Here is a 27,711-nt window from a genome sequence, read left to right as displayed (position 1 = left end):
AAGAAGCAAAGCACCATATTAATTAAAGTAATATTTCTTAAACTTTTAGGGGACATGAAGCCATTTTTAAACCTCAGATCTTTTAATCCCTATTCATTAGCATTAACCTTTCACTGATAACATGAAGTGGAACAATTTCCACGTACCTTTACAATGTCTGGCACTGACATCACAATTCGGGAGCCACTAGAAAAACAGATCCAGCTGAAGAAAGGATGTCTTTCACACAAAATACCTCGATTTTATTGTAAGACTTGTTGAGCACATTGCCCTGGCTGAGCAGCATACACGGTAGCTGAAACATTGCTTGTCCTTTCTTTAATATAGTGCATTCAGGTTTGATTTTCTTTGTGCATTGCTCTGATAACAAAAAACGTGCACAATTAATGGGAATCATTTGACCACGGTACCAAGGTGTTTTTATTAGCAGAAGCAGAATCAGAACTGCATGGTTTAGTTTTAATGAATAAAGTATTTTTCTTCTAAGAGTTGACATAGTTTGTTTTATTTGTTTAGCACTTACATAGATACATATATACACATATATATATATATATATATGTACACCCTTTTTACAACTGCACCAATGTAAAAATTAACATTAACTAAATCAAGACACCTTGTAGAGCTAAAGATTCACAGTAACTTCACCTGACAGAACAGCCACAGTGCTGGGGGAAGGCAAGGCTGACATGGAGAATTATAAGGCCACTGAGTTCTTGAGCCATGTCACCCTCACCAAAACCAGCTGTTCAGATATATCTATCTACCTAGGAGACGCCTCCCCTTATGAAATAGTTTATGATTTATTTGTAATCACCTTTAACTCTAGCATAGAATGTTCATAAAACATTCTCAAACTACTGAAGGCTGTTACCTCCTGCTCTGTGGTTGCTGCTGCCACAAACACAGCCAAAGAGAGATGCTGCAGGCTGAGAGATAAAATATTGCTCAGAAAGGCTTTGGTGCTTTGAAGGGCAACCAGGAATGGGATGCCAGCCCTGCAACCACCACCAAAGCAGGGCCTCATTGTGCCCCTCATGGTCTGTGCTCCACACAGGATAGAGGTGGCTGAGGGTGAAGTGTTGAGTTTTTAAGGCTTGTTTTGGGAGTAGAAATAAGTGCAATTGTGCTCCCTTCACTGGTTATAGCTTAGGGAGACCTGTACACATTAGCATAGACAAACCATGCAAACACACATGCACATACACATCTTCCAAAAAACTATGACTCAGAAAGGCAATACCTTCTCTGCTTTCTTCATCACTGGGTGGAGATAAGAATGGCCAGATCTTCCAGGATATTTTTTATAGCATTCAGGAAGAAGTCTAGGGAGTACAATGAAATGAAATGAAATGAAATTACATGAAATGACAGGAAATGAGATGAGATTAAATGAGATGAAATGACAATGAAATGTGGAAACTCTGCAGCATCTGTGTTAGTAATGAATGCTATCTACTTTCACCTACCCACTATTCACATTCATTTAACATTTAGCATTTATCATCACTGCTCCTGTCTCACTGGCTTCCAGCACCTTTTCCAGTGTCTTTCTGTGCACTCTGCCAGCACCAATGTGCCCCAGCAGTGCTTTAACTACAAGTGCAAAGAATGGTGGAGCAAAGGAGAAGGTGCTTGGAGGAAAGGCTTCTCCTAATCTTTCCCTTTCTACACCTCCTCTCCTCCCAGCATTTACTGTTCTGGTGTGCAGCTCCTCTGTTCCCCAGCGCTTTTGGGAGCACAGCATATGCAGGAACAAATAAAATGCAGAGGAAATGAGCTGAGTGCCTCTCTCCCCAGCGTGCCTCGGGCATGAATCAGGCCTGGCCAGCCTCATTCATGCAGTAGGAAACTCAAACACGTGGTTCCCCTACTACAAGGTCTGACGCACTTGCTGCCTCATATCAGGGCTTGTTCCAGAAATCATTGCAGCACCAGTGCAAGGCGGAGAGGACTTGTTCTCCTTCTGCATCAGGTGCCTTTAGGCATATTGACAGAGCTCTGGTTCCATCCACCAGGATTTGCTGGTCACAAGAGGCAGGTCCCTTTGCAAATAGGCATTCTTCACAAACAACCCAGAAATAGATTAAATGGGAAGAAACTCTGGAGATGTAGGTGAGCTGGACCAACAAGGCAAGAAGATTGCAATGACCACTGCAAAAGCAGTGCATTTGCTAAGGAGCACTGGCTAAGACAAGGTTGCTTTGTCTCACAGCACAGAACAATGGGAATAATAAGCTGCTGACAGTGGCAGCTTCATTTTCTCCCTGTTCTTTGACCCAGACCCAGTAGGAGAAAATCATCTGCCTAAAGAACCCTTGGCAGAGTGATTTAAGATTCAAAAGTAAAACGCATCCATCAGGTTCAGAAAGCAGAGGGTGCAATGGTTTGTGTCTCCACTCCCAGGGCTGGACTTGGTGGTGGATACTGCAAGAGTTGTATTCAAGAGCGATTGGTAGCACTGTGGTGCTCTGTTTGAGCATGGGCAGTGTGTGCCATTTTATATTCAGCTGTGCCTGCTTTGGGCATTCCCTGCAGACCTCAAAGCACTGAGCAGAGGCAGGCAGGGATCAGTGACTCCCCTGCTGTAAGGAGAAATCAGAACAGGGCGTGGACCTCCCCTTGCAGAGAACAGAGGGCACCCACAGCCCTCGCTGGCAGACCAAGCTGTCTCAGGACCAAGGTGGAGCCAGGGGAGCCATACCAAGTCCTGGACTGTGCAGAGACCTGTGTTTGAACACACTTCCCTGGGCCCAAACCCTTCTCCAGAGAAAAGCAAACAGTTGCCTGTGGGGAGCCTCAGCTGGGTGCGGCATCGTAGGGCTCCAGGCGTGTTTTGAACGCAAACCCTCCAGGAGAGGAGGCTGCACCTCCCTGCAGCAAGAAGTAGCAAAGCAGCCCCCTCACATTCTGGCTTTTAGCAACATTTCAGCACAGTGCCTCTGATCCAAACACGTGCTTCTCCCTCCTGCCAGGATTCCAGCCAGGAGAGCTGCTCTCTCATCTGGTATGCCCTCTCTCCTTTCCCGCTGCTAAGCCCTTGGTGGTGAGTCAGTATTTGGCTAAGGGTGAGACTGCATGAGGTGACATTGCTCAAGATAAGGTGGCAGAATAGCAAGTCCTGTTTTGGGATTATTTTTATTTTTAGTCCATTCTGTAAGCTGAATTTTTATCCAAAAAATGAAAACTGTCATAAAAGGGGGAGGAGGGGGGAAATCCCTTTTACTTTGAAGGCATCAAATCCTTTACCCTGGAATGGATGTGATAGAACTTGTTGTTAAAGCCAGGCTGGTTCCTGGAGCTGTGATTGAAAACCTGCTCACAACATCACCCTCTGCTGCCACATCACTGCTGGTTTGTCATATTTATCCCACCTACTCCAAACAGAAGGAGGCTTATCTGATGGCAGCTGTGCAAGAGAGCATGTCGAGCTGTGCATGAGATTAGGTGGAGGTAAAGGCAGAGGAAAGGGCCATAAAATGTAGAGCTGCATGACCCTCTCACAACAAAGAAGGGACTCTTTAGGAGCACCTCTGGAGGAGCAAAAATGGAGCGGAAATTGGAATCACTGAGCTTTCTACTCTGTTCTTCTGCCCACAGTAAGATCTCTTCAGACAGGTTGTTCTTTTCTGTTCACTAAGGGCTGCATAACTGCAGATTCCACAATCTTCTCTGTTCCAGTGCATCATTACTCCCACCATGAGTGCATTTTCCTAGCAGCCAACCAATCCTACATGTTGCAGCTGTAGCCTAATAACAAGGAGAGGACAGTGCAATTCTCTTTGAAACAGCCTCCCAAGAAGCCAAAGGAAAAGTTTTGGTGAAAAGAGAATTAATTTTCCAGGCAACTTCTGGCTTGTTAGTGACTTTTTAGAGAAATTCCCAGGAGCAGATTCCCAGAGCTCAATCACAGAGGCTGGACAGGATGGGCCTACAAGGCAAGTAGAGGAATGGTGTTCCAGAGAGTGATGGAAGGCAACACTGTCAGAGGGTGAAGAGCCAGAAGGATGAGCTGGCACTGACAGCAGGAGAGGTCAGAAGAGAGGCAAATGAAGGCTGAAGGAGTTGGTTTGTTATGGGGAGAAGCCAGAGGGAGGCATTAACGGAGAAGGGTGAAGAAAAAAGTAACTGATGTAATGCCAAGACCTCAACAGCTACAGGATTATGACACCAATGAGGTCATTAGCTGGGAATGCCATTTGGCTTCTGGGAAAAAGTCGTGATACAGAAACCAGGTGTTTTGTGTGTTTTACTTAGCTGTTAATTGCAGCTTGCACCTTCCTTGAAGAAGCTTAATTCCCCCTTGTAATGTGATGGAATTCTCTCACTTGTCTTCACATTCCTCCTGGCCCATACACTAAAGGAAAGTGTTGTGATTCTGGCAGAGATTTCCATTTAATGCAGTTGCTCTGCAGCAGTGTTTATTCACTGTTACATGTAGGGCTTGTTCCAGCTGTTCCTGCTTATGACAAATCAGGTACTTAGAGTCCTGCTTGCTCAGAGCTCTAAGTCAAGCTCTGTCTTGGCAAAAAATCTTACAGACCTGCCTCACAGTTCCTGTGAAAAATAATCCAAATTCATTTAGATGCAAGCACTTGAAATTGTCAGAAAATCTGCAGAGATGTGGGAGATAAAAATCCATTTAGGGTGGCAGATTTATGTCCCACTCCAGCAAAGCTCCATTTGCCCCTGTGTCTCCTTTTATCCCACCCTTTCAGCTTGGCTCTGAGGAGTGAGGTAAGGCCCACAGCAGCACGGCTCGTGGAAGGTCTGGAATATCCCACCCTCACTGGGGTGTCCCAGCTGCTGGATTACAGAGGGCTGGGAGTAGTGTTGGCTTGTTGGAAAATCTTAGTGCCCATATTTGTCCTCCAGGTGTGGTCCCCAGATGGGATGCTTCATTCTTCACTGGCTGGAGCTCTAGAAACATTGGGAGAGTGTGGGGTGGGAGGCTCAGGAGAGGCCTTCACAGGCTGACAACAGGAGCTGGGAAGAGACAAGCTGACACCTGCAGGCCGTGTCTGCATGGAGGTGGGAAGGCAGATCCAGGGAGATGTGGGGTTGTAGGGGGATGGAATATAAGAAAATAGAGTGTAGAAAGTAATCTTACCCCTAAGGAGTTGCAGCTGGGCCAATTATCAAAGATTAGGAACAGGCCTGACTTTAACAGGCCACAGCTGTAAGCAGTGAGAAGAAGAGTGCTATGAAAGAGTGGGGTGGCTGGGTGGGAGGGGGATTGGGGTCAGTTGGCTGCTTTGTGAAGAGGAAAGACGCAGTGCTCTGAGAGCTGCCCATGAGAAACATCAAGAGGGTATGGAACTTTTGAGATAAGGAGGCAGCAGCATGGAACCCCTGCAATGAGATGGCAACATGGGTCACATCTGCAATGCCAGCCTGGCACCCTGCCTGCTGATGGGGCATGGAGTGGGTGATGCAGGAAGATGCAGCAGGAACTAAAAAGCATCCAGGGAGGGAGTAACTAAAGAGACAGTGCTTCCCCCCCATGCCATAGGGAAGGAATTGTAGCTGGGAGCCAGAAGAGTGGCAGAGAGGAGGAGAAGAGGAACAATTGGCTTTCAAGCCTTCTCTCTCCTTCAGGCATACATGGAATAAAACATAGGGCAGAAAGCAATGATACAGATGGTGGAACCATCAGGCAAGGGCAGAACTGAGAGCAGCAATGGGTGGGCAAGAGCCAGGAAGCTGTCACACCCCAATCTGAGGGTGCAGTGGCATGCCACATTAATCAGAAGTCCCAGCACTCCCCTTCTGCCTCCTGTTTCTGCAGCAAACAGAAGCAGCTGGATGTGACAGCTCAACTCATCAATCCAACAAAATGCTCATCATCCTGCAAAAATGGAAATGAAATATCTTTAATTTTGGAAACAGCTCACTGCACACCTGTGCCTGAACAACCTTTGACACAAAGTAGGAGCTTCTGCAGGATCTGGAGGCCACAAAGAAGCAGCCAGGGAAGCAGAGGAGAGTTACCCTTGGAAACATGGATGCAGCATAGCTACTAGAAGGGTTTTCTCATCTTGCCTGAGCTTCTTTTGCAGCCTGACACATCTTGGCTGTTGGCCACCTAATTTCCCTGCTGCCACTCCAGAAGATATCCCCCTTTGCCAGGAATCTCTCCATCTCCTGCCATCCCTTAGATGGCCTCTGCTACATCCCCATACCCTTTCTGAAGCCATCACTTACCCAGTGTAGAGGGACATCCTGAAAGAAGGAGGACTAAGGGAAATTTGATGGAAGGGAGCCTTCAAAGAGGCAGAGACTGTTCCAGCTGAGGGCTTGCAAGAGGCATAAAGCCAAGAGCCAGTAAAGGAGATTTAGGCCGTGGTCCAAAGCTAACTGCAGCCAATGGGACTGATTTGAATGGGTTTTGGACTAGATTCTTGAACAGCAGCTGTAAAAGAGGATATCAGGGTATGACGAGTGTGGAGAACTGAGGATAGCAAAGTGAGGAGGAGGGATTTGTTCAGCCATTCAAATGTGGTTTATGTAGGACACGTAAAGGCTTTATTTAGTGCCACCAGAGCTCTCCAGGTGGTGCCACAGCCATTGGCAAGTTCTGCTCCATGAGGTCGTGTTTTACATGGCAACACTGGGTGATGTCTTGTATAGCAGTAGCAACAACTATCAGAAGAAAGGAAAAACGCTGCAGAGGGAGGCAGACAGTGGAACTGTGCCCGATGCTGCTGTGATGCCTGGTGGGAAATGGATGCTGAACCTCTTCAAACTCTTTATATCGATCCCTCGTGGCAGAAGCCCAGGGAGGGGAGGAAGAATGTGCCAAACTCCTCTCGTGAGGTCAGATGAAGACAGGAACACGGTTTGGAGGCGGAAAGGCGTTTCGCACGGCGGGAATCCCTGCGGGATCGGGAGGGGCCGGGGCCGCCGCCACAGCGCCACCTGCCGGCCGCGCCGCGCCACTGCAGCCCTTCCCTCCCCTCCTGTTGGAAGTCAGAGCCACGGTCCCAGACCTTCCTGATGCAATCCCAGGAGGATGCTCCCTCCCGGGAGCGTGTCTCGATCTCGGTCCAGCCCCACAACACAGAGATGCTGCAATGAGAATATTTTGGCTGTGAGGAAGCAGGTGGCAGTTCCCTGGCAGCTCGCTACTGAAAGCCAGAGGCTCGGGTTGCCTTTGGTCAACATGCCAGCAGGTTGGCAGATGGGTGCTGGCAGTTCTCCTCATCCTGACGGTTCAGCTCTGCCAACTGCACAGGCACAATTCTGGGCAGTGTCTGGGCAAGAACATCAAGAATCAGTCCTGTGAGTCCAGCACAGCTGCAGCATCTACGCCAATCCTGCTCCTTTTGCCTTCCTGCTGAAGAAGCAAATGGAAAGGAGATGATCTCCAGGGGCATTTCACTAGGAGTGTTCAAGTTTGCAGGTATCCATGTCTTCTTACAAAAAACATGAGAAGGAATGCCTTTCTGGAATGGGCTCACACAATTTCAGTGCTGTTTAGGAATTTGAATAGACCCATAATTTTAGCATGCCTCAAGATCACTCCTCAGCACTGGACCCAGCTGTCACCAAATGCAGGTGACCTCTGTGTTACCCTCTAGAGCAGGTTGGCTGTACCTAAACCACATCCTGAAAACAGTCCATTGCTTTCCTAACTCTAAATCTCCACCCAGAGGTTTCCTGGTGGAAGAAAGCCACCAAGCAAAAGCAAAAGCTGGCCCAAGCCAGCTGCTGGCTGTGGACCACACCAGCCATTTAGTGGCCCAGCTGATGGAGCTGCAGGGCCCCGTAATATTTCCTGGCACTTTTCATTTTGTTGGGACAGATGTAGGAGTTCAGCACAAACTTTGCTTTTCAAATGGGCAACTTGACTGCAGCAAGGAAGATTTCTGTCACCCAAGCTGGTTCTGGATGACTCCAGAGAATTTCCAGGGGAGTTGATCTTGGCTTTGTGAGACAAGTACTCTTCTCAAGGAGTTTGGTACTGCAGGATGCCAGAGCAGTGAGGATCTGGGAGCCAGGGTGAAAACCTCTAAACCAGGACAGAATGGTTGAATTTGAAGATCACTGCTGATTTGGGAGAAAGCAGTTGCGTGTCTTTCATAAAACAGCATGTATAGAGCGTGATGTTCAGAAAGGAAAAGCAGATTGAGTGAGGTTAAACATTTAAGGTCAGATAAAACCACACTGCTGATTCCTTCAGCATGAATCATCGTTTTGTGCTGACTGTGCTCCTAACACTTCATTCTGGCCCTTGCTTTTTCCTGGACAGTCAGGAAGGGACCAGTGAGTTGGGCAGGGAAGGGAGTGGCATGGTGAGAATTGGTGAGGCACCTGCCTGCAGAGGAGCAGTGGCTGCTGGGCTCTCACTCCTTCCTTCCGTGTTCTCTGTGGGCTCTGCCAGCTGCCGTGGTGCATTTACCTGTGTCCCTCTCTGTCCCTTTGCTCTGGGCCTCAGAGCCCATCCCAGACCACAGGAACCTTGTGGGGCCCAGGCCAGGTCGGGGTGAGGGGTACTGCTGCCTGCAGTAGCTGTGCCTGGGCCCTCTCTCAGTGGTACCACTGAGGGCATCCCCTGCCTCCAGGAGCCCTTGGCACTGCAGCCCCAAATTCTTTCCCTTACCATGACAGAAGCAATCTCCTTGTCTCTGAGACAGCAAAATTCCTTATTTTCTTTCTTGTGCTACACCTCAGTTTTGCTGTCTCTTGCATCAGGTGTCAGCAGCAGGGTATCTGTGTGACAGCATCTCCCAGTCCACAGCCCGTGTAGGAGCACTTTCCTACAGCAAGAGGGAAGGAGGCAGGTTTCCAGGCGTCCATGGCAGTATGCCTGGGCAGGGATGTGCATTGGAGGAGACTGAATCTGCCCAGACTCGCAACCACCACAGACTCTGGTGGGCTGTGGCCCCTGGCCATGCCAGCCCCTGCTGGAGCAGCTGCTTTCCTTGGGCCATGAGGATGTTTTCCTGCTCCAGCTCAGGAACGTGTGCCCACAGGCGTGGAGATAACAAAGGGCACGTTTTACCGGCAGGAGCCCTCGGCAGGGACCAAGCCTCTGAGGATGGAAAACACCTTTGGAGCTGGAATAGGAGATTGGTGAGGGAGTGACTGAGAGTGAAAGAGAAGGTCCAAAGTGTTGCTCTGGCCTTGGAAGAGCAGGATGTCAGTTACTGGGAACAGAAAAAGGATCATGTTTCTGGATTGAAGTCCTCAAGGAAGAAACATGCTCCTGATAAGAGAAAGTCCCTTTTTCTTCTGAGTCACTACATTCCTGGAAATAGTTGCGCAAGATGTTTTCAGAGACCCCTTTTCTGATCTCCATGGTTAGCTCTATCTCCACCTCTCTAGATACATAAAAGCTTCTTGATGGGGGGGAAAGAAGAGGTAAATAAATGAGCATAATTGCCAGAAAAACAGCATATACTTATGCACTTAATAGATATGAAAAATGAGTGTTTTGGTTATTCTTCAAATAGCACATTTGTATTATAAACTTGAAAAAAGATTTCTTTGATATTATGGATAGGAAGGGATTCTCACCAATGTAAATTCCATCTCACCTGAAATTTCACAAATAACAACAAAAAAAAAAATCTCTAGAACAGGTGAGGACTGGAATTTCCCTAAAACATGATCAAAAGCTCAAGTTATCTTTAAAGAGACCTCAGCAGTTAACTGTTGTACAGATCTTTATATGACTTCCAACAATCTCCATGAGAGAATTGGCTCATTTTCAAACTGTGGAAAATGGAAGAAAAATCTTGGATACTTATGCCTCTTGTCTCTTGCTTGATTTAGGAGCTTCAATGCCTTTGGAGGCTCAGAAGGCCTCTTGGTATCCATGTCTTGCCCATACTGCACTTGAGGTGCTGAAAAGCAGAATGGTCATCTTAAAAATCCTGAGACCCAGCTGATTGTGGAGTGCCCTGAATCACGTACCTGGTTTCTGTTTGAGTTCTGCATCAAGATGTTCTCCAAGGACTTAATTGTAAGCAAGCCTTTGTGGAAAACCCTAACTGGTGACACTCAGGGAGGGAAGAGACCCAGCAAGTCTTGTAGCCCTAAGTGATCTTTCTTTTTGCATGGTCACACCATGGCATGGAAAAATTAGACCACAAACAGTCTCAGTTTTCTGGGCTTTGAATGCCAGCAGAGGAAGGGACAGAGCAGTGAGGAGCATCCCTTTCCCAAGAATGCAGGAGATAAGGCAGCTTTTCTCTCACAAAGGTCTTTGGGTCCAAGCAAGTTATCTGCAGGCCGGGCTGTAACTGTGGAAGGCAGCAAGACGTGTCAAGGGAACAGGACCTGACTCAAAAGCAAAACTGCATGAGCTTGCGACAGCTGCCCAAAAATACCTGGGTGACTAAGGGAAGAAGAATGCCGATAGCAGGGAAGTTCCAGGTGTTCTGTTTGGCTTGTTCTCTCCTTTTGGAATAGCACTAAAAGCAGTGGTTTTCCCCCAAAACCTGCCTGTTGCATTTGGCATCTTTCTAATTTTCTTCAGTCCAGCTCAAGTGCTAGGGATCAGCAGGCTGGAAATGAGCTGTCAGAAATTTAAACTAAAGGAGGCTGAATTTGGACTAGAACAAATTTTTTACAATGAGAAACACTGGTATTATTACACTGCATTTTTACAATGGTGAAACACTGGAACATGTTTCCCAGAAGAGGGCATGAAGGGCATGAATTGTCCAGAGATGTGGGAGATGCCCCATTCCTGGAAATATTCAAGGTCAGGTTGGATGGGGCTCTGAGCAACCTGATCCATTTGAAGATGTCCCCGCTCATTGCAGGGCAGAAGGACCTAGGTGAGTTTTAAAGGTCCCTTCCAATCCACATTATCACATGGTTCTATAAAGTACACTTAAGAAAGGTAATGATGGACTTCCCTCAGTTTGAAAAACTGAATCAAAACACCTACCTGGAACAATAGGTCAGATATTATATTAAATAGAATATCTATTATACAGATTGCATTAGATATTATCTTAGCTGAGTTAGTGTTTTAATTAGAGGAAATTAGGAGCAATGAGAAAATTATTCATGTCATTTACCAGTGGTCTGGAGTTTAATGAATGCCACAGATAGGTATCTAGAACTCTGTGCGAATGTGTAGTGAGAATCATCCATGAGTTTTCATCCTCCATTTTCCTGTACCTACTTTGAAGCAGGAGGATCCAATGGTTGTCATCCCAAAACAGGTGATACCTCAATATGGAAATACAGGTCTTGAAAGGGATTCCCAAGTCTCTAATTCCAGTCTCCTGGCAACAAACTGTTTGTTTTCAGGAATAGCTCAAATTTTTCCCATTTCTTTGCAAGTAATTCTCTGTTGCCCTCTTTGAAGGAGGGTAAGTTTGACTTCTGAAAGTGTCAAAAACAGCTAATGGAACTGGGGGCATTGCAGAAGCTGAGTTATTGATTAGAAGAAACTGTCTGTGTTCACCTGAGTCACAGAGCATGCAGGTGAGGAGGAAGCAGCCCTTTTTCATCAGCGAGGAGAGCAGGAACATCCTGCTCCCTCAAAGAGCTGTTCTGGAGCAATGCCCAGAAGGCTGCTGAGGCTTCTGGGAGAGCTTGCTCCCATCTGTCCCCAGAGGTTTCTGACAGTGACCAGAGCTGTTTTGCTGGGGTGATTCCTAGCGTGCACCTCCTTGTCACAGGCTCTGCTGGGTCAGGCCCCCATCCCACAGCCTGTCACTCCAGGGTGGCCTTGTTCTCTTGCTGGGCTGCCCCAGCACACTTGTGTCCTGCTGGCTCTTGTTAACATTTACAGGCTGTTTGTTCCCTGGAAGGCCTCCAGTGCTGCTTCTCTGGCATCAGTTCAAGGTTTGCTTCTAGCTCTAGCTGCTCTAAACTTCAGCACACAGTTCCACACTTGTGTGGGACCGAGGGAAAGTATTTGGTCATGAATTTTGGCTATGACACAGCAGAGCTGTGTCAACAGAATTGTGAGTTCCATGATTGCCTTTTCCCTGCCAGCTGCTGATGGAGTAGCAAGGAGAAACCTATGGCCCCACACAGTCCTCTGGAGCCATGATTTCAGTCAGCCAAAGCAAAGCCCCCTCAGTTTCTATGTTAGATGGCTGGGATATGTGCTTCTCACCCCTGCTTCATCCACAGATGGAAACAGCCTGGACAGAGTCACTTGTGTGGGAAAAATGCTGGATGGAGAATGTGTCTTGAGTTGTTGCTTACTCCTAATGTAAGATCTGTATTTCTTTTCCTTTTTATAAAGCTTCCTGTCTTCCTTCTGCAGATCCAGAGTGCTCAGCCATCAGACTGAGGAGACATAAAGTGCCCCTAAAGGATACTTTGGATCAGAGCAAGCAGACATTTGCTCTAGATGTCATCCACCTCTAAGGAGCTCACTGTTCTTCCTATCATGGGCTATGACACATGTTCTCATCTCTTGGCCCAAACTCAAAGAGCTTTCTTGAGAAACTGGTGTTTGCCTAAGAGTTAATCCAAGAGAAGGAACACAAATGGGTTTGTTAATGTACAGTGACAGGAGTAGGAAAATCTGACAAGAGAGGGAGAGCAGGGGACTTCCTTGTAACTTTGGGGCCAAACCTTCTGATTTCCTGGATTTTTCTTTTCATGGACTCCTGCTCCAGTCCCTGTCTGCCAAGCCAGCTGCAGCAGCTCTGACCTGTTGAGCCCCAGTCTGGGTTTGCTGGCTGCTGCAGCACTGCATGGAGCTCTGTGAGAATTGACAACACCCATGGGCTGCTCAGCACAACCAGCTCACCTTGACAAAGACAGCCTCTGGTTCAGTGTCATAGTTCAGCTATGGACTGATCCGGCTGCCTGTAAATATCCACTCGAATAAACAGGATGCCCAGTTTATTCCTTTTTACACTTTATGGCACATGAGGAATGTAAAGGAAAATGGAAGCTTGATGGTTTGCTTGCTTGAGGATAGGAGAGGAAACATATATGAAATTGGAGTGTATATGATTTGCTTGGTTACTTGCTTCTTACTCTCAGAAATCTGAGTTCTGTGTTGCCAGAGTAAAGAATTTGAGGAGAGCTCAGAAAATGAATGCTTGCTAATAGCAGTCAAGAGATCTGGAATGGGAATATTTAAAATGTGTCAGGTTTGGTGATGTATCTCTAATGAGCTCTTTAGAGAAAAAAACTTCTGTGGACATCAAACAGGAACGTGAATGAGGGCAACTGTCCTTCTCAAAAGTTCTACAGGCAAGAAAAAAAATTTTCACACTTTCAGCATTAAAAAAACCCAACCCACAAAGCACAGGACTGAAAGATTACAGGGACTGTCCCAAATGTAGCCATGCCTGGGCTGGTGCCAGAGGCAGCTGTGTGCCACCACAGCCCCAAGGAGTCCTGGATTCTGCCAGTCCCGTGTTGCCCCAGCCCCACGGGCACGGGTAAATGCCACCAAAACCACAGCAAGCAGCACCTCTTAAACCCTCAGCTCCTTTGTGATTAATTTACTTATTGATGGTCTTTCATAACTCCGTGGTCATCTTTTTTTCTCACTGCCATTAATTATTCCTGGAAGCAAATAAAAGGGCCCACCGATATCTCTCCCTCCCACTCAGCACCGCCAGCTTTTCCTTAGGGAGAAAAAACTTGTGCTCGTTTGCAGTGGGACAATGCCGACTTTTGAACCTCTAACCACTAAACAAACAAACCTTGCGCTCCGCTCCACAATCCAAACAGGCTTTATTGACAGGCGTATCGCAGCAACGCGCGGCGGCTCTGGCAGTGGCCCGGCCGGGATCAATGCTGCGGCCCCATGGCACATCCTCCAGGAGCCGGGCCCACCCGGGGCCTGCAAAGCCATTCCAGCCCGGAGAGCCCTGCTCGGCACTGCTCGGCACTGGTATAGAGCCCAGAGCCTCGGTTCGGGCGCTGCTCTGCTTTGGCTGTCCCCAGCAGCTCCTACAGAATGATCCAAGGACCCTTTAGGGTCACAGAAGGATGAATCTGGCTCCTGCCTCCCTCTGATCAGGAGCAAACCACGGACATTGGACCCAGCAGGGCATGCTCTGTGTCAAACCCGTGTGCAATGAGCATTGTGGCTTTGGGGCTGCAGCCGTGTTTCCTGGCCGGGCCCACTGCAGAGACCACACGAAATGCAGCAGGAAATCAAGCAGGTTCCTTGCACTGGAGCTGCTGCCTCCCACTACAGTCTTCTCCCAGGCACAGGAGCCCTGGATCATGTTTTCATGCTCTTGGACTGCCAGCCCCTGGCCCTGCAAGGCATGGAGCTGCATGCAGACAAAATGCAGTGCAGAGGATTTGGGGCTGGTGCTTTCCATTTCCCCAAGGGGAAAATGGAAAGCAGAGAGAACTGCATTGTCAGTAGGGTCAGACCCTTAGGCAGAAAGAGCTGCCTTGTCTGTAGGGTCAGTCCCTGACCAGACCATTCTCCCCAGGCAGTTCTGTAGATGCTGCTAACATTTGCCTTTGGTTTTTAGCAAAAAGATAAGAAAAGCTTCAACGAGGAAGAAACCAAAAGAAGGCAAATGGAATAACTGAAATAAATTTGATGGCCAAAACTGAACAGCATGGGGCTAAATCCTGGGGAAGTCAATAATCCACATAACGTGTTTGGGGCTGGACAGTGCTCCCATCACCCCTGCTGGCTCCACACCCAGCCAAGGGCACTGGCTGCAGCGTGGCCACTCCAGCCCAGCCTCACTTCTCAGCTGGATTTCTCCCATCCCTAAGTAAGAAGTGCATATGGCAAACAAGGTGATTTGGCCAAATCAGCTGGACTTTTCTAGTTTTCATCTCTGCCTAAGTGAGGGTTTTGGCCTCTCTACCCTGATCCCCTCCATCTAGCCAGCATGTGGAAATGGGCCACAGCCTGTGCAAAAGTAGGCTCTGATAGAGCACAGGGCTCTTCCAAGGATTTCTGCTTCTGATGGAGCTGTGATGAAGCCTACATAGATAAAATCAAGGGAACTTTGGAAAATCAACTGAAACAGCCCCCCCCCCCCCCCCAACAAGACAGCAATTGTAAGGATGTGAGGAACAGCACACAGTTTAACCAAAGGGACATTGCACATACAAACAAGGCTCCTCACTTCAGCAGGACAGGACACCTTTTTCAGAAGAGGAGAAATTCTTTCAATTTCTCTGCAGTGAAGCTAATAAATCTGGATGGATGACTATCTGCACTGGATTTATGGGCTCTTTTACAAGTGCCTAACATTAAGCAATTCACTTCTGAACGTTTAAACAGTGCCTTATCTTGTCTGCTCTGACCCTCAGGGCAGAATGAACATTTTGCATATTCATGGTAGCAAGAAGAAAATAAAATAAAATATAAAATAAAAAAACTTGTGCTTTAATTATTGGTTTTTTCCTGCTAAAATTCATCATTAGCCCAACAACATTGCAAAGGTCTTTTTGGACCGAATCCCTGAGATATACCGGGGGTCGACTGGCAGGCAGCTCCCCCACTTTACCAAACAAATTCCGGGGTAAAAAAAAGCACCCAAAGATAATAATAATATTAAGAAAGCGATGGACACGCTTTCCCCGGACGACGAGACACAAACACTGTACACCTGTACACACGGCCGGCCCCGCGGGGCGGTGCAGTGCATCGGGGGCCGCTCCCTCGGTGCCCCCAGCCCGGCCCGCTCCGCTGCGCCCTCCAGCAGTCCCTGCGCCGCTGTCCCGGCCTCGGTCACTGCGGGGCGGCGGGGCCCAGCCCGGCGGAGCCCGCCCCCGCCGCCGCGGGGCCCTGCAAGGAGCCGCTGGGGCTGAGGGGCTCCGCGCCGCCGGGCTGCGCCTGCTGCTGCAGCTTCTTCTTGTTGATCTTCCTCTCCTTCGCCCGCCTGTTCTGGAACCAGATTTTCACCTGCCCGGAGGTGGAGAGGGGAGTGAGGGAGGACAGCTCGCCGGGGATCTATCCCCCTCCCAGGGGCTCTCACCGAGATCATCCCAGCCCCAAGCATCCCAACCCCGAGCATCCTGCCCCCGCGCGTCCTGCCCCCGCGCAGCCCGGCCACACGTGGCGAGCGCCACTTTTGGGACAGACCTGCCTCTCCGACAGCCCCAGGTTGGAGGCCAGCTCCGCTTTTCTCCTGATGGTGATGTAGCGGCTGTAGTGGAACTCCTTCTCCAGCTCCAGCCGCTGGTGGTCGGTGTACACGACGCGGTACTTGTCTTTCGTCCTGGTTTTAACTGCGGAGCACAAAGCCAGGGTTGAGAAAGTCAAAGCCAAAGGGCAGAGCTGAGCGCAGCCATTCTGTCTGCGGTGCAGAACGATCAGGTGCAGTCCTGTCCCCCCCTCCCGGGCTTGCTGCTCGCCTCCCCCTGCCCTGGGCTCTGCTGAGCGCAGCAGAGGAGCGGAGACGTTCCGCAGTTCTCCTTGGGTTGTGGGACATCAGTGCCAGGCCTGCCCGAGGGCGCAGAGCTCCCAACCCCGGCTGGCAGCCCTGGCCCCACCGCGCAGCCCTGCCTCGCACGGGGACGCCTTCACTGTGCACTTGTTGGCTTTTGCCTTCCCCAGCGACAACAAACTTTTTATAGAGAAAGAGGAAATGGGAAAGAAAGAAAGAAAAGGCCCGTTGAGGGCACGGTGATTTCGTTTCTAAACGAGAAACAGCCGTCTTAAGGGCGGAGAATCGGGAGCGGCTGTCGGGAAGCACTCATGAATTCAAGGGCCAGCTCCCCCTTTTCTGTTACGGCACGGGAGCTGCAGGGATTTCGTGGGAAGCCTGAAAGTCTGACGTACAACTTCAGAGCTCAGAAAAACCCAACAACCCAAGCCAACAAACTAACAAAAAAACCCCAAACCAAACCAAACACCGAAAGCCAAGGGAACCCGAAGGCGATGCCAGCTAGCAGCTGGTGAGAGTGCACCGCCGCAGCCGCTGACCTCCTTTTTCCCGAGGGTTTCTTGTTTGACTGGTTGTGTCCCCGGCCCTCCCGTTCCCCAGGGAGCCGAGGCGGGGAGTCTCTGCCCCCAAGGTGCTTAATGGCTAGCAGGCTGACTTTGTTCAGGTAAACTCTCTGCAAACCACAACAAAAGCACCCTGTAAAGATACAAGCCTGATCAGAGAAAACTCCCCAGAGCCAGTGAATAGGGAACACAATCCCAAACAATGCAGGACAAGGAGATCTTATCAAAGAAAAACCCTTCTCAAAGCCTTAATGACAGCCACATTCTGTTTGAATTACCACTACTGAACAAATGGCGGCAGGCGCTTTCATCCCCCCAGCTCTGCACATTAACATAAACACTGGCTCCAAAGGCAGAATTTGAATGGAGACAAGGGACCGGCCACCACCGCACAAGCCCAAACTGTGGGAACACCACGGGCTGCTGTGGGAAGCGCGGTGGGCCTGTAGGAGTTCCACCGGCCCCCGGGACGTGGCAGTGCCAGCGGCCTGCACAGGGGCACCGAGGCTCTTCCCCCGGGGCCGGCGGCCACAGGCGCAGCCGGGACACCCGCACGGCTCCGCTCCGGGGCACCCCCGCCGGCCCTGCAGTCGGTCACACAAGGCAGGGGATGAGAGGGGAATGCCATAAGTCATTATTCTCTGCGAAAGTCGTCATCCTTTTTTTTTTTTTTTCCCGGCCACTATATACAAATATTTGAAAAAATTAAAAATTAAAAAAAAAAAAAAAGAAAGAAAATTAAAAAAGAAAAAGAGGAGGTAGTAGCCGTGGAAGGCGTATATCAAAGCGCGGGACGCGGATGTCCCCTGGCAGATGCACGGTGGGAATGAAAGAGAGGGTCTGCGGGGGTATTAACATCACAAGGGAGCGCGGCGCCGGCTGCGGCCTGACTCGGGAGGGCACGCCCTCGCACGGCCCGGCCCGGCCCGGCCGGGGCACGGCACGGCCCGCAGGGATCGGGCTGGCAAGTGGCCGCCGCTGTCGCTCGGGAGGCCTGGCCGCACTGAGACCTTAATAAAGGGCAGGCGCCCAGTGACTCAGAAACAAATGCGGAGCGACACCGGCCGATGATTTATATGACTATAATTGGTTATAAAAATCTTCTAAGTGGCTATAAGCAGGAGAGCGGAGCAGTGGCAGGAAGAACGAGCGTTTCCTCGGGATCCGGACCATTCCATCCTCCTCCGCCGGAGCGCATCCCGGGCACCGAACCCCGGGGCCGGCAGCGGCTGCTCACCGGCCGGGCGCCGGCCCGGCACCAGCACTGAGCGCTGTCGGTAGAGCCCGGCAGCCCTGTTCTCCGAGGACCGACCCTCGGGAGGGTTTGTTTCTAGGAGCTCTCCCCGAGAAAGGGCTTTGCCGAGCTGCCCAGTGAAACGGGGAGCCGGCGGCGCCCCGGGGGACTCGTCGGCGGGGCAGCCCCGGCCCGCCCGGCCCCGGCCCTCACTTACCCTGGCTGCTGAGCGGGGGCTGCGCCGGCTTCCTCATCCACTCGCAGAGGCCGCGGCGCTGCCCACCGGGGGACAGCGGCTCGGGGGCGGCGCTGGCGGCGGCGCTGGCGGCGGCGTTGAGGGGCTGCACGACTCCGGCGGAGCAGTGGGGCGCGGGGCCGGCGTGGTGGTGGGCGTGCGGGTGGTGGTGGTGGTGGTGGTAGTCGGCGGGGCTGTAGGCCATGGGGGCGGCGGGGGAGCCCCCGTTGAGGCCGTGGACGGCGCCGGCGGCCGGCGGCGCCCCTTGGCCATAGGTGCCCCAGTCGTCGCGGAGCGGGGCGCCGTAGGGCGCGGGCCAGGCCGGCCCGGGGGACTGGGCGCCGTCGAGGTTCACATGGTACCCGCCGTAGTCCGCGTACTGCGGGGCACCCACGAAGTTCTGCGCCGCCAGGTTGAGCCCCCCCGAGTGGCGCACCGGGCCGGGGTACATGGGCCCGTCCTTCTCCAGGAGGTAGCTCACGTACATGCTGGCGGGGCCCCGGCGGCGGCTCTCCGCATGCTGCTCGGGGCTCTGGCCGCGGCGCGCCTGCTGCTGCTGCCTGGGCCGGGCTGCCCGGGGCGGGGAGGGGGCAGGCGGAGGGGCCGCGGCCCCGCGCTGCGCTCCGCGCTCCCGGTCCGCGCTCCCGGTCCGAATCCAATGGCCGGCAGTCCTTACATGATTAACGATTGTTTACAAGGCTCTATTAGTAATGGCCCAGACACACCAAAGGCAGGTGACGTGGAGAGGCGCTGGGTATATAGCTACTACCCCTAAAAGACGATTTGCATTTAAAAAGATAAGGAGAGGGCAGCGACCTGATCACAGCTAAATATTCAAGCCTTTATTGTTTAAGAGCTTCCTCCTTCCATTGCAACCTGGTGCACTTTAACCTCCAATCACAGGTTCAAAGGATGAAATCAAGAGACTTGCAAAAGACAGAGAGGGAGATCTAAGGGCGAGGGTGGGAATATGGGAGCTGTGTATCACGGCCGATCTGTAGGCAGCACTTTAGCCAGCTCTCCTCTGTGCTTTGGTATTGGGGGGTGGGAGGGGGGGTGGGGGGAAGGGGCGGAAGAGGAGGGAGTTTTGATTAAAAATCCACAAAGCTATTTTGTCGTGGTTGTTTTGAGCAACAAACCCCATCGCGACGGCCTACTGCTTTTTGTAAAACGCTTCCCACCCGCTCCCGCTCGGTCATGGGCGATGAAGGCGAGGTAAGAGGAGAAATTCCCCCCTCCAAGGGCGCTGTCTCCTTCCTCCGCGTGTGCCTGCAGAACTTCGAGGTCGGGCGCGCCCAGCAGGTCCGGGAAAGGACGAGGACTGGGGGTGCCTTCGTTTAAAACACCCTCTGCCCTCAGACCCACCGCGGGAGCGAGGCCGGATAATCCCGCCGCCCGGGGAGGCCTTGGGACCGAGGCAGGGGATGGTTCTCCTCAGGGAGGGAACCACCAACCTCCTCCGGAGCCCGTCACCTCACTGGGCGATTCCCCCGCCGTGTGCAGCGCGGCCGAGCCCGCGGGGAGCCCGGCGGCTTGTCCCTCCAGGCACACACTTCTTCCCTCCCCAGCTCCTTGGAAACCCTCTGGAAATGCTGGCTCTGGAAGGGAGACTCCCAGGCGAGCGGCAGCCGGCTCCCCCAGCCCAGCCAGTCCCCTTTGAAGAGGCGACCCCCTCTCAGTTTCCCCCCGCCGCTTTTATGCTTTAACTTTTCACCCTGAGCGGGGACAATGCGAGACGACGTTTGCATATTCGCATCTTTTCCCATGACACAGCGAGGAAACCTTTCACCCGCCGAGAAAAAATGGATGGGGACGGGAATGTCCCCCCGTTTTCCCAGCGCTTTCCGCCGGAGCAGGGCAGCACCGTCTCAGCCTTTCTCACCGGCTGTCCCGGTCCCTTGGGGCGGCTGCGGCTCGGTCCTACCGGGGGTCCCCAGACGGGCCCCGCGCTGTCCCGGACCCTCCTGTTCCCGGTGTTACACACGGAGATCCACGTGGTTGTGTCCCAAGGGTGCTTTTCCTTCCACGTGCGGGGCTGTTCTGCACTCCGAGGAGTGTCGCTGGGACGGGGTGTCCCGCAGCTGAGGGCGGATTTCAGCTCTGCAAAGGCAGATATCCCGAACTCACTCTCTGAAAATCTCCCTCTCCTTCTTCCCCCCATTCTATCGTTCCTTTGGTGCTGAGCGTGGCGCTGACGCGGAGCCAGGCTTTAACGCCAGTAAAATTCATTCTCAAAATGTCCCAAGGGATCCAGTGTCAGTGGTCCTGGGAGACCGGGACGCCCAAGTAGGAAAGGATGGAGCACGTCTCCTTGGGCAGAGGCCACAGACGGCTCCCTCGGAGTCGCTGTGCTTGTCCTGGATGCGAGGAACGGGGTATTCCCACCCTGCACACAGCCGGGAATGCTGTGCCCACACCGTCACTTGTTCGCAGGCGGCCGCGGTTGCGAGCCTGCGATAAGAGCAGTGCAACAGCAGGGATGCAGAGATGCCTGCCGGCCGCTTTCTCGGGAGGGAATCTCTCTCTGTTGCCTATTCCCACCGTGACACTTTCCCCCCGCCCCGACGGTGGGATAACGAGGAGACGGGAGCGGGGCTTGGAGCTCCCAGCGCTGTCAGAGCAGGAGAGGGAATTGTCACTCTGGAAGGGAAACGCTGTGTCCCTTCAATGTAATCGCCTCTCCCGATAAGCGCCGACAGAGCCGATCTATGCAGATGTGAGTTTGATGATGCCATAAACGGAGAAAGAGGCCATTAAAACGACAAAACTCTGGACATATTGTAATAAAACGCACTGCAACCCCGATCAGCCCCGAAACAGCCCGATTCAGTGTCTAAGGCTCCGTCAGTGAATCCCTGGCGGCCAGGTGCCAGCTTTTTGGGGTGAGACCCGAGGCCAGCCCGAGCTGGCAGGGCCGGGGCCGTGGGCAGCTGGATCAAATGAGGGTCTCGGGTGGGGCTCCGGCGAAGGGACGGGATAAGGCTCGGGGACACCTCCGCCACTAACTGGAATGGCAGCCGGAGCGCTGCTCTGCTGCTCTGCCATTCTGACAGTAATCCCAGTTGCCCCCCAGTACGGGGAGGACTTGGGAAGACCGAGCCCCACCAGCCGTACCCTAACCGGGATCGGCGGCGAGATGGGGACGAGTACCGCTTCCCCCGCGAATAAATGCTTGGAAGCGCCCTCCGCCGCCGCGCTGCTGCGCCCCGGACGGGACCCACGGCAGCTGCTGGGGACGGGGACACGCTGTCCCGCGTCACTATCGCCTTAGAACAAGAGAGATCCCCATCCACTCCTAGATGCCTTTGTGGCTCTTCGGGCTTCTCTCTCTTTTGAGTGGAACAGGATTTATCCTCTCTCCGGCACCGATACCCAACTATCTGGGCTTCTCAAGGAGGTTGGGGAGAGGAGATATCTCTCGGCCCGGTTTCACCCCTTTTCTCCCCTCCTTTATGCCTGCTTCCTCTCCGCTTTCGTCTCGGGTTTTCCCGCCAGCTCCGGCCCAGAGCTGCAGATCCGGGAGAGGAGTACGGATCCTGGTATTTTGAAATATTTTGAAACTCGCTCTCCACCATCTCACATCTCTCTGGTCTGGGACGAGACCCCCACTCCAGAGCCTGGGTGAAGGCCTGATCTCTCCCTCTTCGCTTCCTCAGTTGTTTTTTTTTTTTTTTTTTTTTTTTTTCGTTTTTTTTTTTTTTTTTTTTTTCTTATTTCGTTAGACCCTGAGCGGGGAACTGCGACTCAACGCCTCTCAATCTGACAAGTGCCTGATGGGGGACACCGTTCGCAGGGAAATATCTCCCCCCTCCCCTCCACGCTGACCTCGATAAGAATATCCCCCCGCAGGGCTGTTTCACCCAGCGCTGCCTCCTGGGCAGATGCTGGGCTCCCTGTCCTCCTCCTTCAGCCTCAACCGTATTTCTTGATCTGAAAAAATAATTTCCGACACTTTTCCGTGGGAGGTAGAGCAGGGCAGGGTATGGCTGCGGGGAAGCTCCGGGGGCAGGGCAGGGCTCTGCTGCCGCTGCGGGACCCTCGGAGCCCGGGCCGGCGGGGCAGGAACCGGAGCGGGCATCGCGCTTCGGGGACGTCGCTCATTGTCGCCTCGGGCCACGGGGCTGGCGCGGACTGGGGATAATGGGGCGGACAGCACAGCCCGAGGACTCCCGTCCCGGGTCAGAGGCGTCCCCGTAATTCCCGGGACATCCCTCCTCCACAGGCTGCTCCCACCCGGCAGGACCCCTGTGGGGATGCGGATTCACGGTCTTTATTTCTACTTGCTTTGTGGTATAACTCCTTTTTCTGTGATTTAGGAGAATCTCGGGGTGGGGTGTGGGGGATCTTTCCGTCTCCCTCCACCTTAACGACACGGAACCGGGAGCGCTGTTTACAAGGTAAAGAAAAAAAAAAGCCCGCTTGAAAGCCCTTTGGCGGCCATGGAGAGAGAAGGGAAGGAGGAATCGTGTGTTAGTTAGTCCGACCTGTGGAATTTATGACTCCCCCTAAGCACAGACATGATAAGGACTCAGAAAACATCTTGGATCTTTTCAAGCCGGCAGCCCCCGAGGCTTTGATGTAGATTACATTGCAGAATAACCCAATACTTTTATCGTGGGGTTGATACTCGTCTTGTTTAAGCACATGCCTCTAGGAGGGGGTTAGATGCTGGGCGCTCGCTCCCGAGCGGAATCGCGTTGCTGGGAAGAAGGCAGACGGGGAGGGAAGGTGGCACCTGGTGTCTGGCCGGGCACCGCCGCCCCGCACCGGCACCGCCTCGGGCAAGGCAGCCAGCCCTGCGTCTTTGCACAGGTGCTGCCCGGCCTGAGCTCTCATGGCCCCGCTCTCCTGCAGGAAACAGGAACGCAAACAGTGAAGAAGGAAAAAAAAGTCGTACGATACACCAGAGGCTTCTGCAGCCATAGGGGTGAGGCTGTCCCAGCATCTCAGATCCAGCGGCTGGCACACCTCTACTGACCAAGGAAATAGCCTTGGCTGGATTTTATCCTAATAATTTTCTTTACTTGACTTTACCTCACTTCGTTATCTTTTTCAAATGTCACAGAGGAAGAAGGCCGCACCGGGGCTCCCCGGCTGCCCGCAGAGGGCTGTGCCCGGCCCCTGCTGGCCTGTCCCGCCCGGGCGGGCCGGGCCCGCTCCGGTCACGGGAGCCGTGAGTCACCGGCGGCGCCGACCGCGGCACGGACCGGGCCGGGCGGGGCGGGAGCGCTCCCTCTCATGGGACGGGAGGCCCAGGGCTCGACTGGTGTCACCTCTGCCCCCCAAGGACACCCCCGCCCACCCACGGACGCTCCCCGCAGCACGCAGGGCCGCTGTTATCATCCCACGGGATGCAGCGGGAGCGCGGGGCTCCCCACCCTCACGGCCCCGGCCTTGCCGCCTGCACGGGACACCCAGGCAGAGGCTGGCCCCGCTCTCCCGGTCCTCGCCCCGGGAAACGACAAGTCCGGGCCCAGCTGGTGGGATGGAGCCTCTAACGCGAGTGTCGTCTCCCGTGGCAAGCAAAACCCCGAATTTGGGCTGTAAAATGGTTTGCACACATTGCCACCAGTCTGCCTGCCCCTGTGTGTGCCTGCCCCCTGCTATCTCCCTCTCCCAAGGGCAATCTGAAGGCTGATGCCCTCACTGCTTTCCTCGCTGATTAATCTACATTTCCCAGCTCTGAATCCTTAGCAGGGAGGTGATGCAGGCCCCTTAGGTGTGTTGTCCCCATCTCCACAACACATGCTAGTCTTGTGGCTTTTTCTCCACCATTCCCTCTGCTCCAAGCCCTTCCATGGCAAGATGCTATGGGCTGGTTGCCCCATGCCACTGTGTCCCTCAGCCTTGAACTCCATGGCTGACTTCTATGAACCCCTTCAGTGAGCAGAGACACAGGGTGCTGCTGACCCATGAAGATGGTTTGCTGTTTGCAAGATCATAATTGTACCCATCCCTGAAGGGCCATGGTGCTTTGTGGATAATATTTCATGCTAACAAATGTAGGAGCCCAAAGCAGAGAAATGCCAAGCAGTTCTTTGGCCTGGCAGGGAGCAGGCCAAGGCTCCCATGTGGGACCTTTCCTTACGATGGAGCTGTAGGAAGGCAGAAGAAGACTCATCTTTCTCCCCTGACAAACCTTTACCCTCCAATCCAAAACCTTAGTCCTTCTGGCTCCAAGGAGAAATTGGTACCTGACTGCTCTCCACCATCTCACGTTTGCTCCCAGTTATTTTATTCTAGTTTCTGAGAGGGAAAAGGAATCTCGCTACATTTTGTTTCTGGGCTGAAAAGAAGCCCCAAAAGGAGCTGAAGGTGGGGGCAGGCAGACCCAGATCTGGCTTCCCAGCTGTGGTCCACACTCCCCTGCCCCAGGCTCTCCTCCATGACTCAGCTCCCAGGGACCAGCCCAACCTGGCCCAGTTTAGCTTCACAGCCCCTCCTCACCCAGGGCAGCCCTACACACAGGAGATTTTCCAACGGAGAACCCCGAACACATCACATAGTTACTTCTCCAAGAGAACTATTTTGGAAACTTGAGCAAGGCATCTCTTTATGATCTGAAGCCTCCAAGCCTCCTCTGTGGATGGGACAGTCACAGTGCTGGTGGGACTGGAGGGCTGTCACTAGAAGTAACTTCTGGGTTTTCTTCAGCCAGTGGATGCATAGAACAAGGAGGGAGAAGAACCCTAGTGCACCTGGAAAGAGGCTAAGTATCAGAGCTTTGCTGTGGTGCTAAGCTATACAGTAGCTTGATCATGAGTAGGTGTAGACAATTCATGTCAGCAGGACTGGGTGACTGTCAGCATCCCCTGTCTGTTTTCATCCCAGCTAAGCAGTGTTTAAATGAACTGGCTCCCACAGCAGTCTTTATGTGCCTCTGTGGAGGCGACCACAGGAGCACCACCACTTTTCCACCTCTCTCCACAAGCAGCTCTTCAGAATTCCTTCTCAGCTGAGATCTGAACCAGATTGTGTCCCAGGGCACCCACACATCTTCAAGGAGTGTTACTCTATCAGTTTTCTGGCACAGCCTTAAACACGTTAATTTTAATCTGTCAGTGACCTGTAAGGCAGGATCCCCAGAAGTTGCACTATTTATCTCATTACAAAGCATTTCAGGAAGGATGAATCTAGCCCAGGTTTTAGACAACCTGCCTGGAAGGACTCTTGCTGGGCCATTCCATAGTGCTGGGATGCTCACCAAGGGTGAGAAGGAGCTGGGTTCAGGTTCCATCTCTTTCTGAAGACATTTGAGCCCTTCTCAACCACAGATCTGAGTGGGTATTCTCGTGCCTTTTTTTTAAAAGGTGTTTTTCTTTGCATGGTCTAATTAATTAGCCATTGATGCAGGAATGAAAGTGGCAGAGTGGGAAGTCTGAGCCCTGAACCACTGAGCACTTGATCTTATTCTATGTTTGAGAGAAGGGGAATGAGATTTGGTGCATCCAGCTCCATGGGATCCACTCATCTTCAGCGTACTTTGATTTTTTTTTGCCCCTGAAATAATTTCCAGCAGAAGTTCCGACTCTTAAAATAAAACCTGACTGCAAATAGCTCCGGAGCAACTATGAGCTTGGATTTCTTCATTGCCTTTCACAGTGCCCTCCATGAAGACGTGGACTGAAAGGCACTGCTAGCATGCATGACAGGCTCGCTCCTGCTCTTCTCTTCTGGTTTAACACTTGGTAAGTCCCAACTTTTTTCAGAGGGACCCCACAGAGCCCATCCGGGATATCCCAAACCCAAAAGCATGACGTGTTGGAGAAGTACCTCCAGTTTTTCTATAGGGACAGAGCAGAGTCTCTCACATTTTTGGCAAGGCAGCAGGACATGGTTGTTGGAGAAAATGCTCTGAGGGAGGTTGGGGGGGCAGAGTGGTTTGCGCTGGTACTGGGTTTGTCCTATCGGTGCTACGAGGTTTTGGCTGTGCAGTCCTTTTCACCGACACCCTCACGCCCATCCCTACTCCCGGGTCTCCCGTAGCTCTGGTCCAGACCCCGCGGCTGGCCCGGCTCCCTGTGCCGAGCTCCAGCCCTGCTCCCTGTCCCCGTCCGGCGTCCCTCGGGCTGTCCGCGGTCGCGGAGCTCCACCTAGCGCCGGCTGGGCGGGAACGGGGCCGCCTGTGCTCGGGCATCCCGCGGAGAGCTTTGGGCTCCCGGGACACGGCTGTGCCCTCCGAGCTCACTGGGACACGGCTGTGCCCTCCGAGCTCCCCAGAACACGGCTGTGCCCTCCGAGCTCCCCGGACACGGCTGCCGGCTCCGAGGCGCGCCCTTGCAGGTGGAGGGGAAAGAAAATTGGGGCAACTTCCCCAGCGCCATCCTGTCTTTCAGCTTGGGCTGTCAAATTATCTTTCTTCTCATTTCTGTTACTGTCGCGAGGGAGAGCTCAAATGTCCTTTGGCCTTCAGCACTTTTAATTGACCTCAACCCTTCTATTGCTCCTCTCCCCGGATTAATGATTACTGGATCTTTGTCAAACTGTTCCTAACTTAAGGCATCCGCCTTAGACTAAAGGCATCTCTGCTGGAGGTCTTCAGACAAGCTTAACTCTCCCCATTCACTACAGGGGGCAATTCACCACTTTCTCCTGACAACGTGCTTCTGGAGGCACAGGTTAGGGGTTTGGATCCTGTGAGAGAAATGTGGGCATTTCCCTTCAAAGATCATGAAACTGATCCCTAAACAGCACTGTCTGTGGCTCTGCACAAGCCTCAGGAATGGACCACCACTTTGCTAAGTTGTGTGGGAAGCATCCTGGAAAAAAAAATGTCCTAAAAGAAATCATGTTTCACTCAGTACCTCCTGTAGCTTTGTTCTGTCCCTCTCTTCTGTGTGTAGAAGCAGATTCACAACTTCCCACACATTCAGCCCATAGAGGAGGGTTATTCTCCTGATTGCTCTTCCTCATGGAGTGCTGTGTTGCCTGAGCTGCTTTTCATGTGTGAATCATGAGAAGTTGTACTTGCTCCAAGGTTCTCTATTGGCCTTTATATTCCCAAGTCTCAGCTCAGTAGTGGTGATGGGGCCAGATGAGCTATTTCCAGTTCTTTTCGAGTCTTGTGGATAAGCATGTGACGCAACTCCCTGGCTTGTTTTTAAGTACATGGGACTCCCATCTGCTCCTCTTTGAGCCAAGTTCACATCTGCTTAGTTTCCAGGGCCAGCCAGGCTTGGAAGTGGCCAGTGCAACATTACGTTCTTTTAAATTTGAAGGCTGAAAACTCCTGTCTTCACAAGATGCTTAACTCCCACTGTCCAGCCACTGCAGGCTGTGTGCTAACAGTGCTGAACAGTGACATCTTGCAGATGAACATCTTCAAACCCTTATGGGTATGTTAAAAATAATATACATTTTGCAGAGAAT

The 27,711-nt window shown here is 52.3% G+C and overlaps 1 protein-coding gene across 1 annotated transcript; it reads right to left on the bottom strand.

Annotated features, from left to right (window-relative positions):
- Positions 1 to 15,652: 15,652 nt before the first annotated feature.
- On the bottom strand, positions 15,653 to 18,829 carry CDX2 (caudal type homeobox 2). Its single transcript, XM_064729657.1, has 3 exons — positions 18,325 to 18,829; positions 16,007 to 16,152; positions 15,653 to 15,826 (listed from the first exon to the last, which is right to left on the bottom strand). Exons 1-3 carry the CDS (start codon positions 18,827 to 18,829, stop codon positions 15,653 to 15,655), a joined length of 825 nt encoding a protein of 274 aa, XP_064585727.1.
- Between the last annotated feature and the right edge of the window lie 8,882 nt (positions 18,830 to 27,711).

The sequence above is a fragment of the Zonotrichia leucophrys genome, chromosome 1 (genome assembly GCF_028769735.1).
Source record: "Zonotrichia leucophrys gambelii isolate GWCS_2022_RI chromosome 1, RI_Zleu_2.0, whole genome shotgun sequence".
NCBI lineage: Eukaryota > Metazoa > Chordata > Aves > Passeriformes > Passerellidae > Zonotrichia > Zonotrichia leucophrys.
Note: the sequence above shows the minus strand (reverse complement) of the source record. Positions and strands in the feature narration are given on the sequence as shown.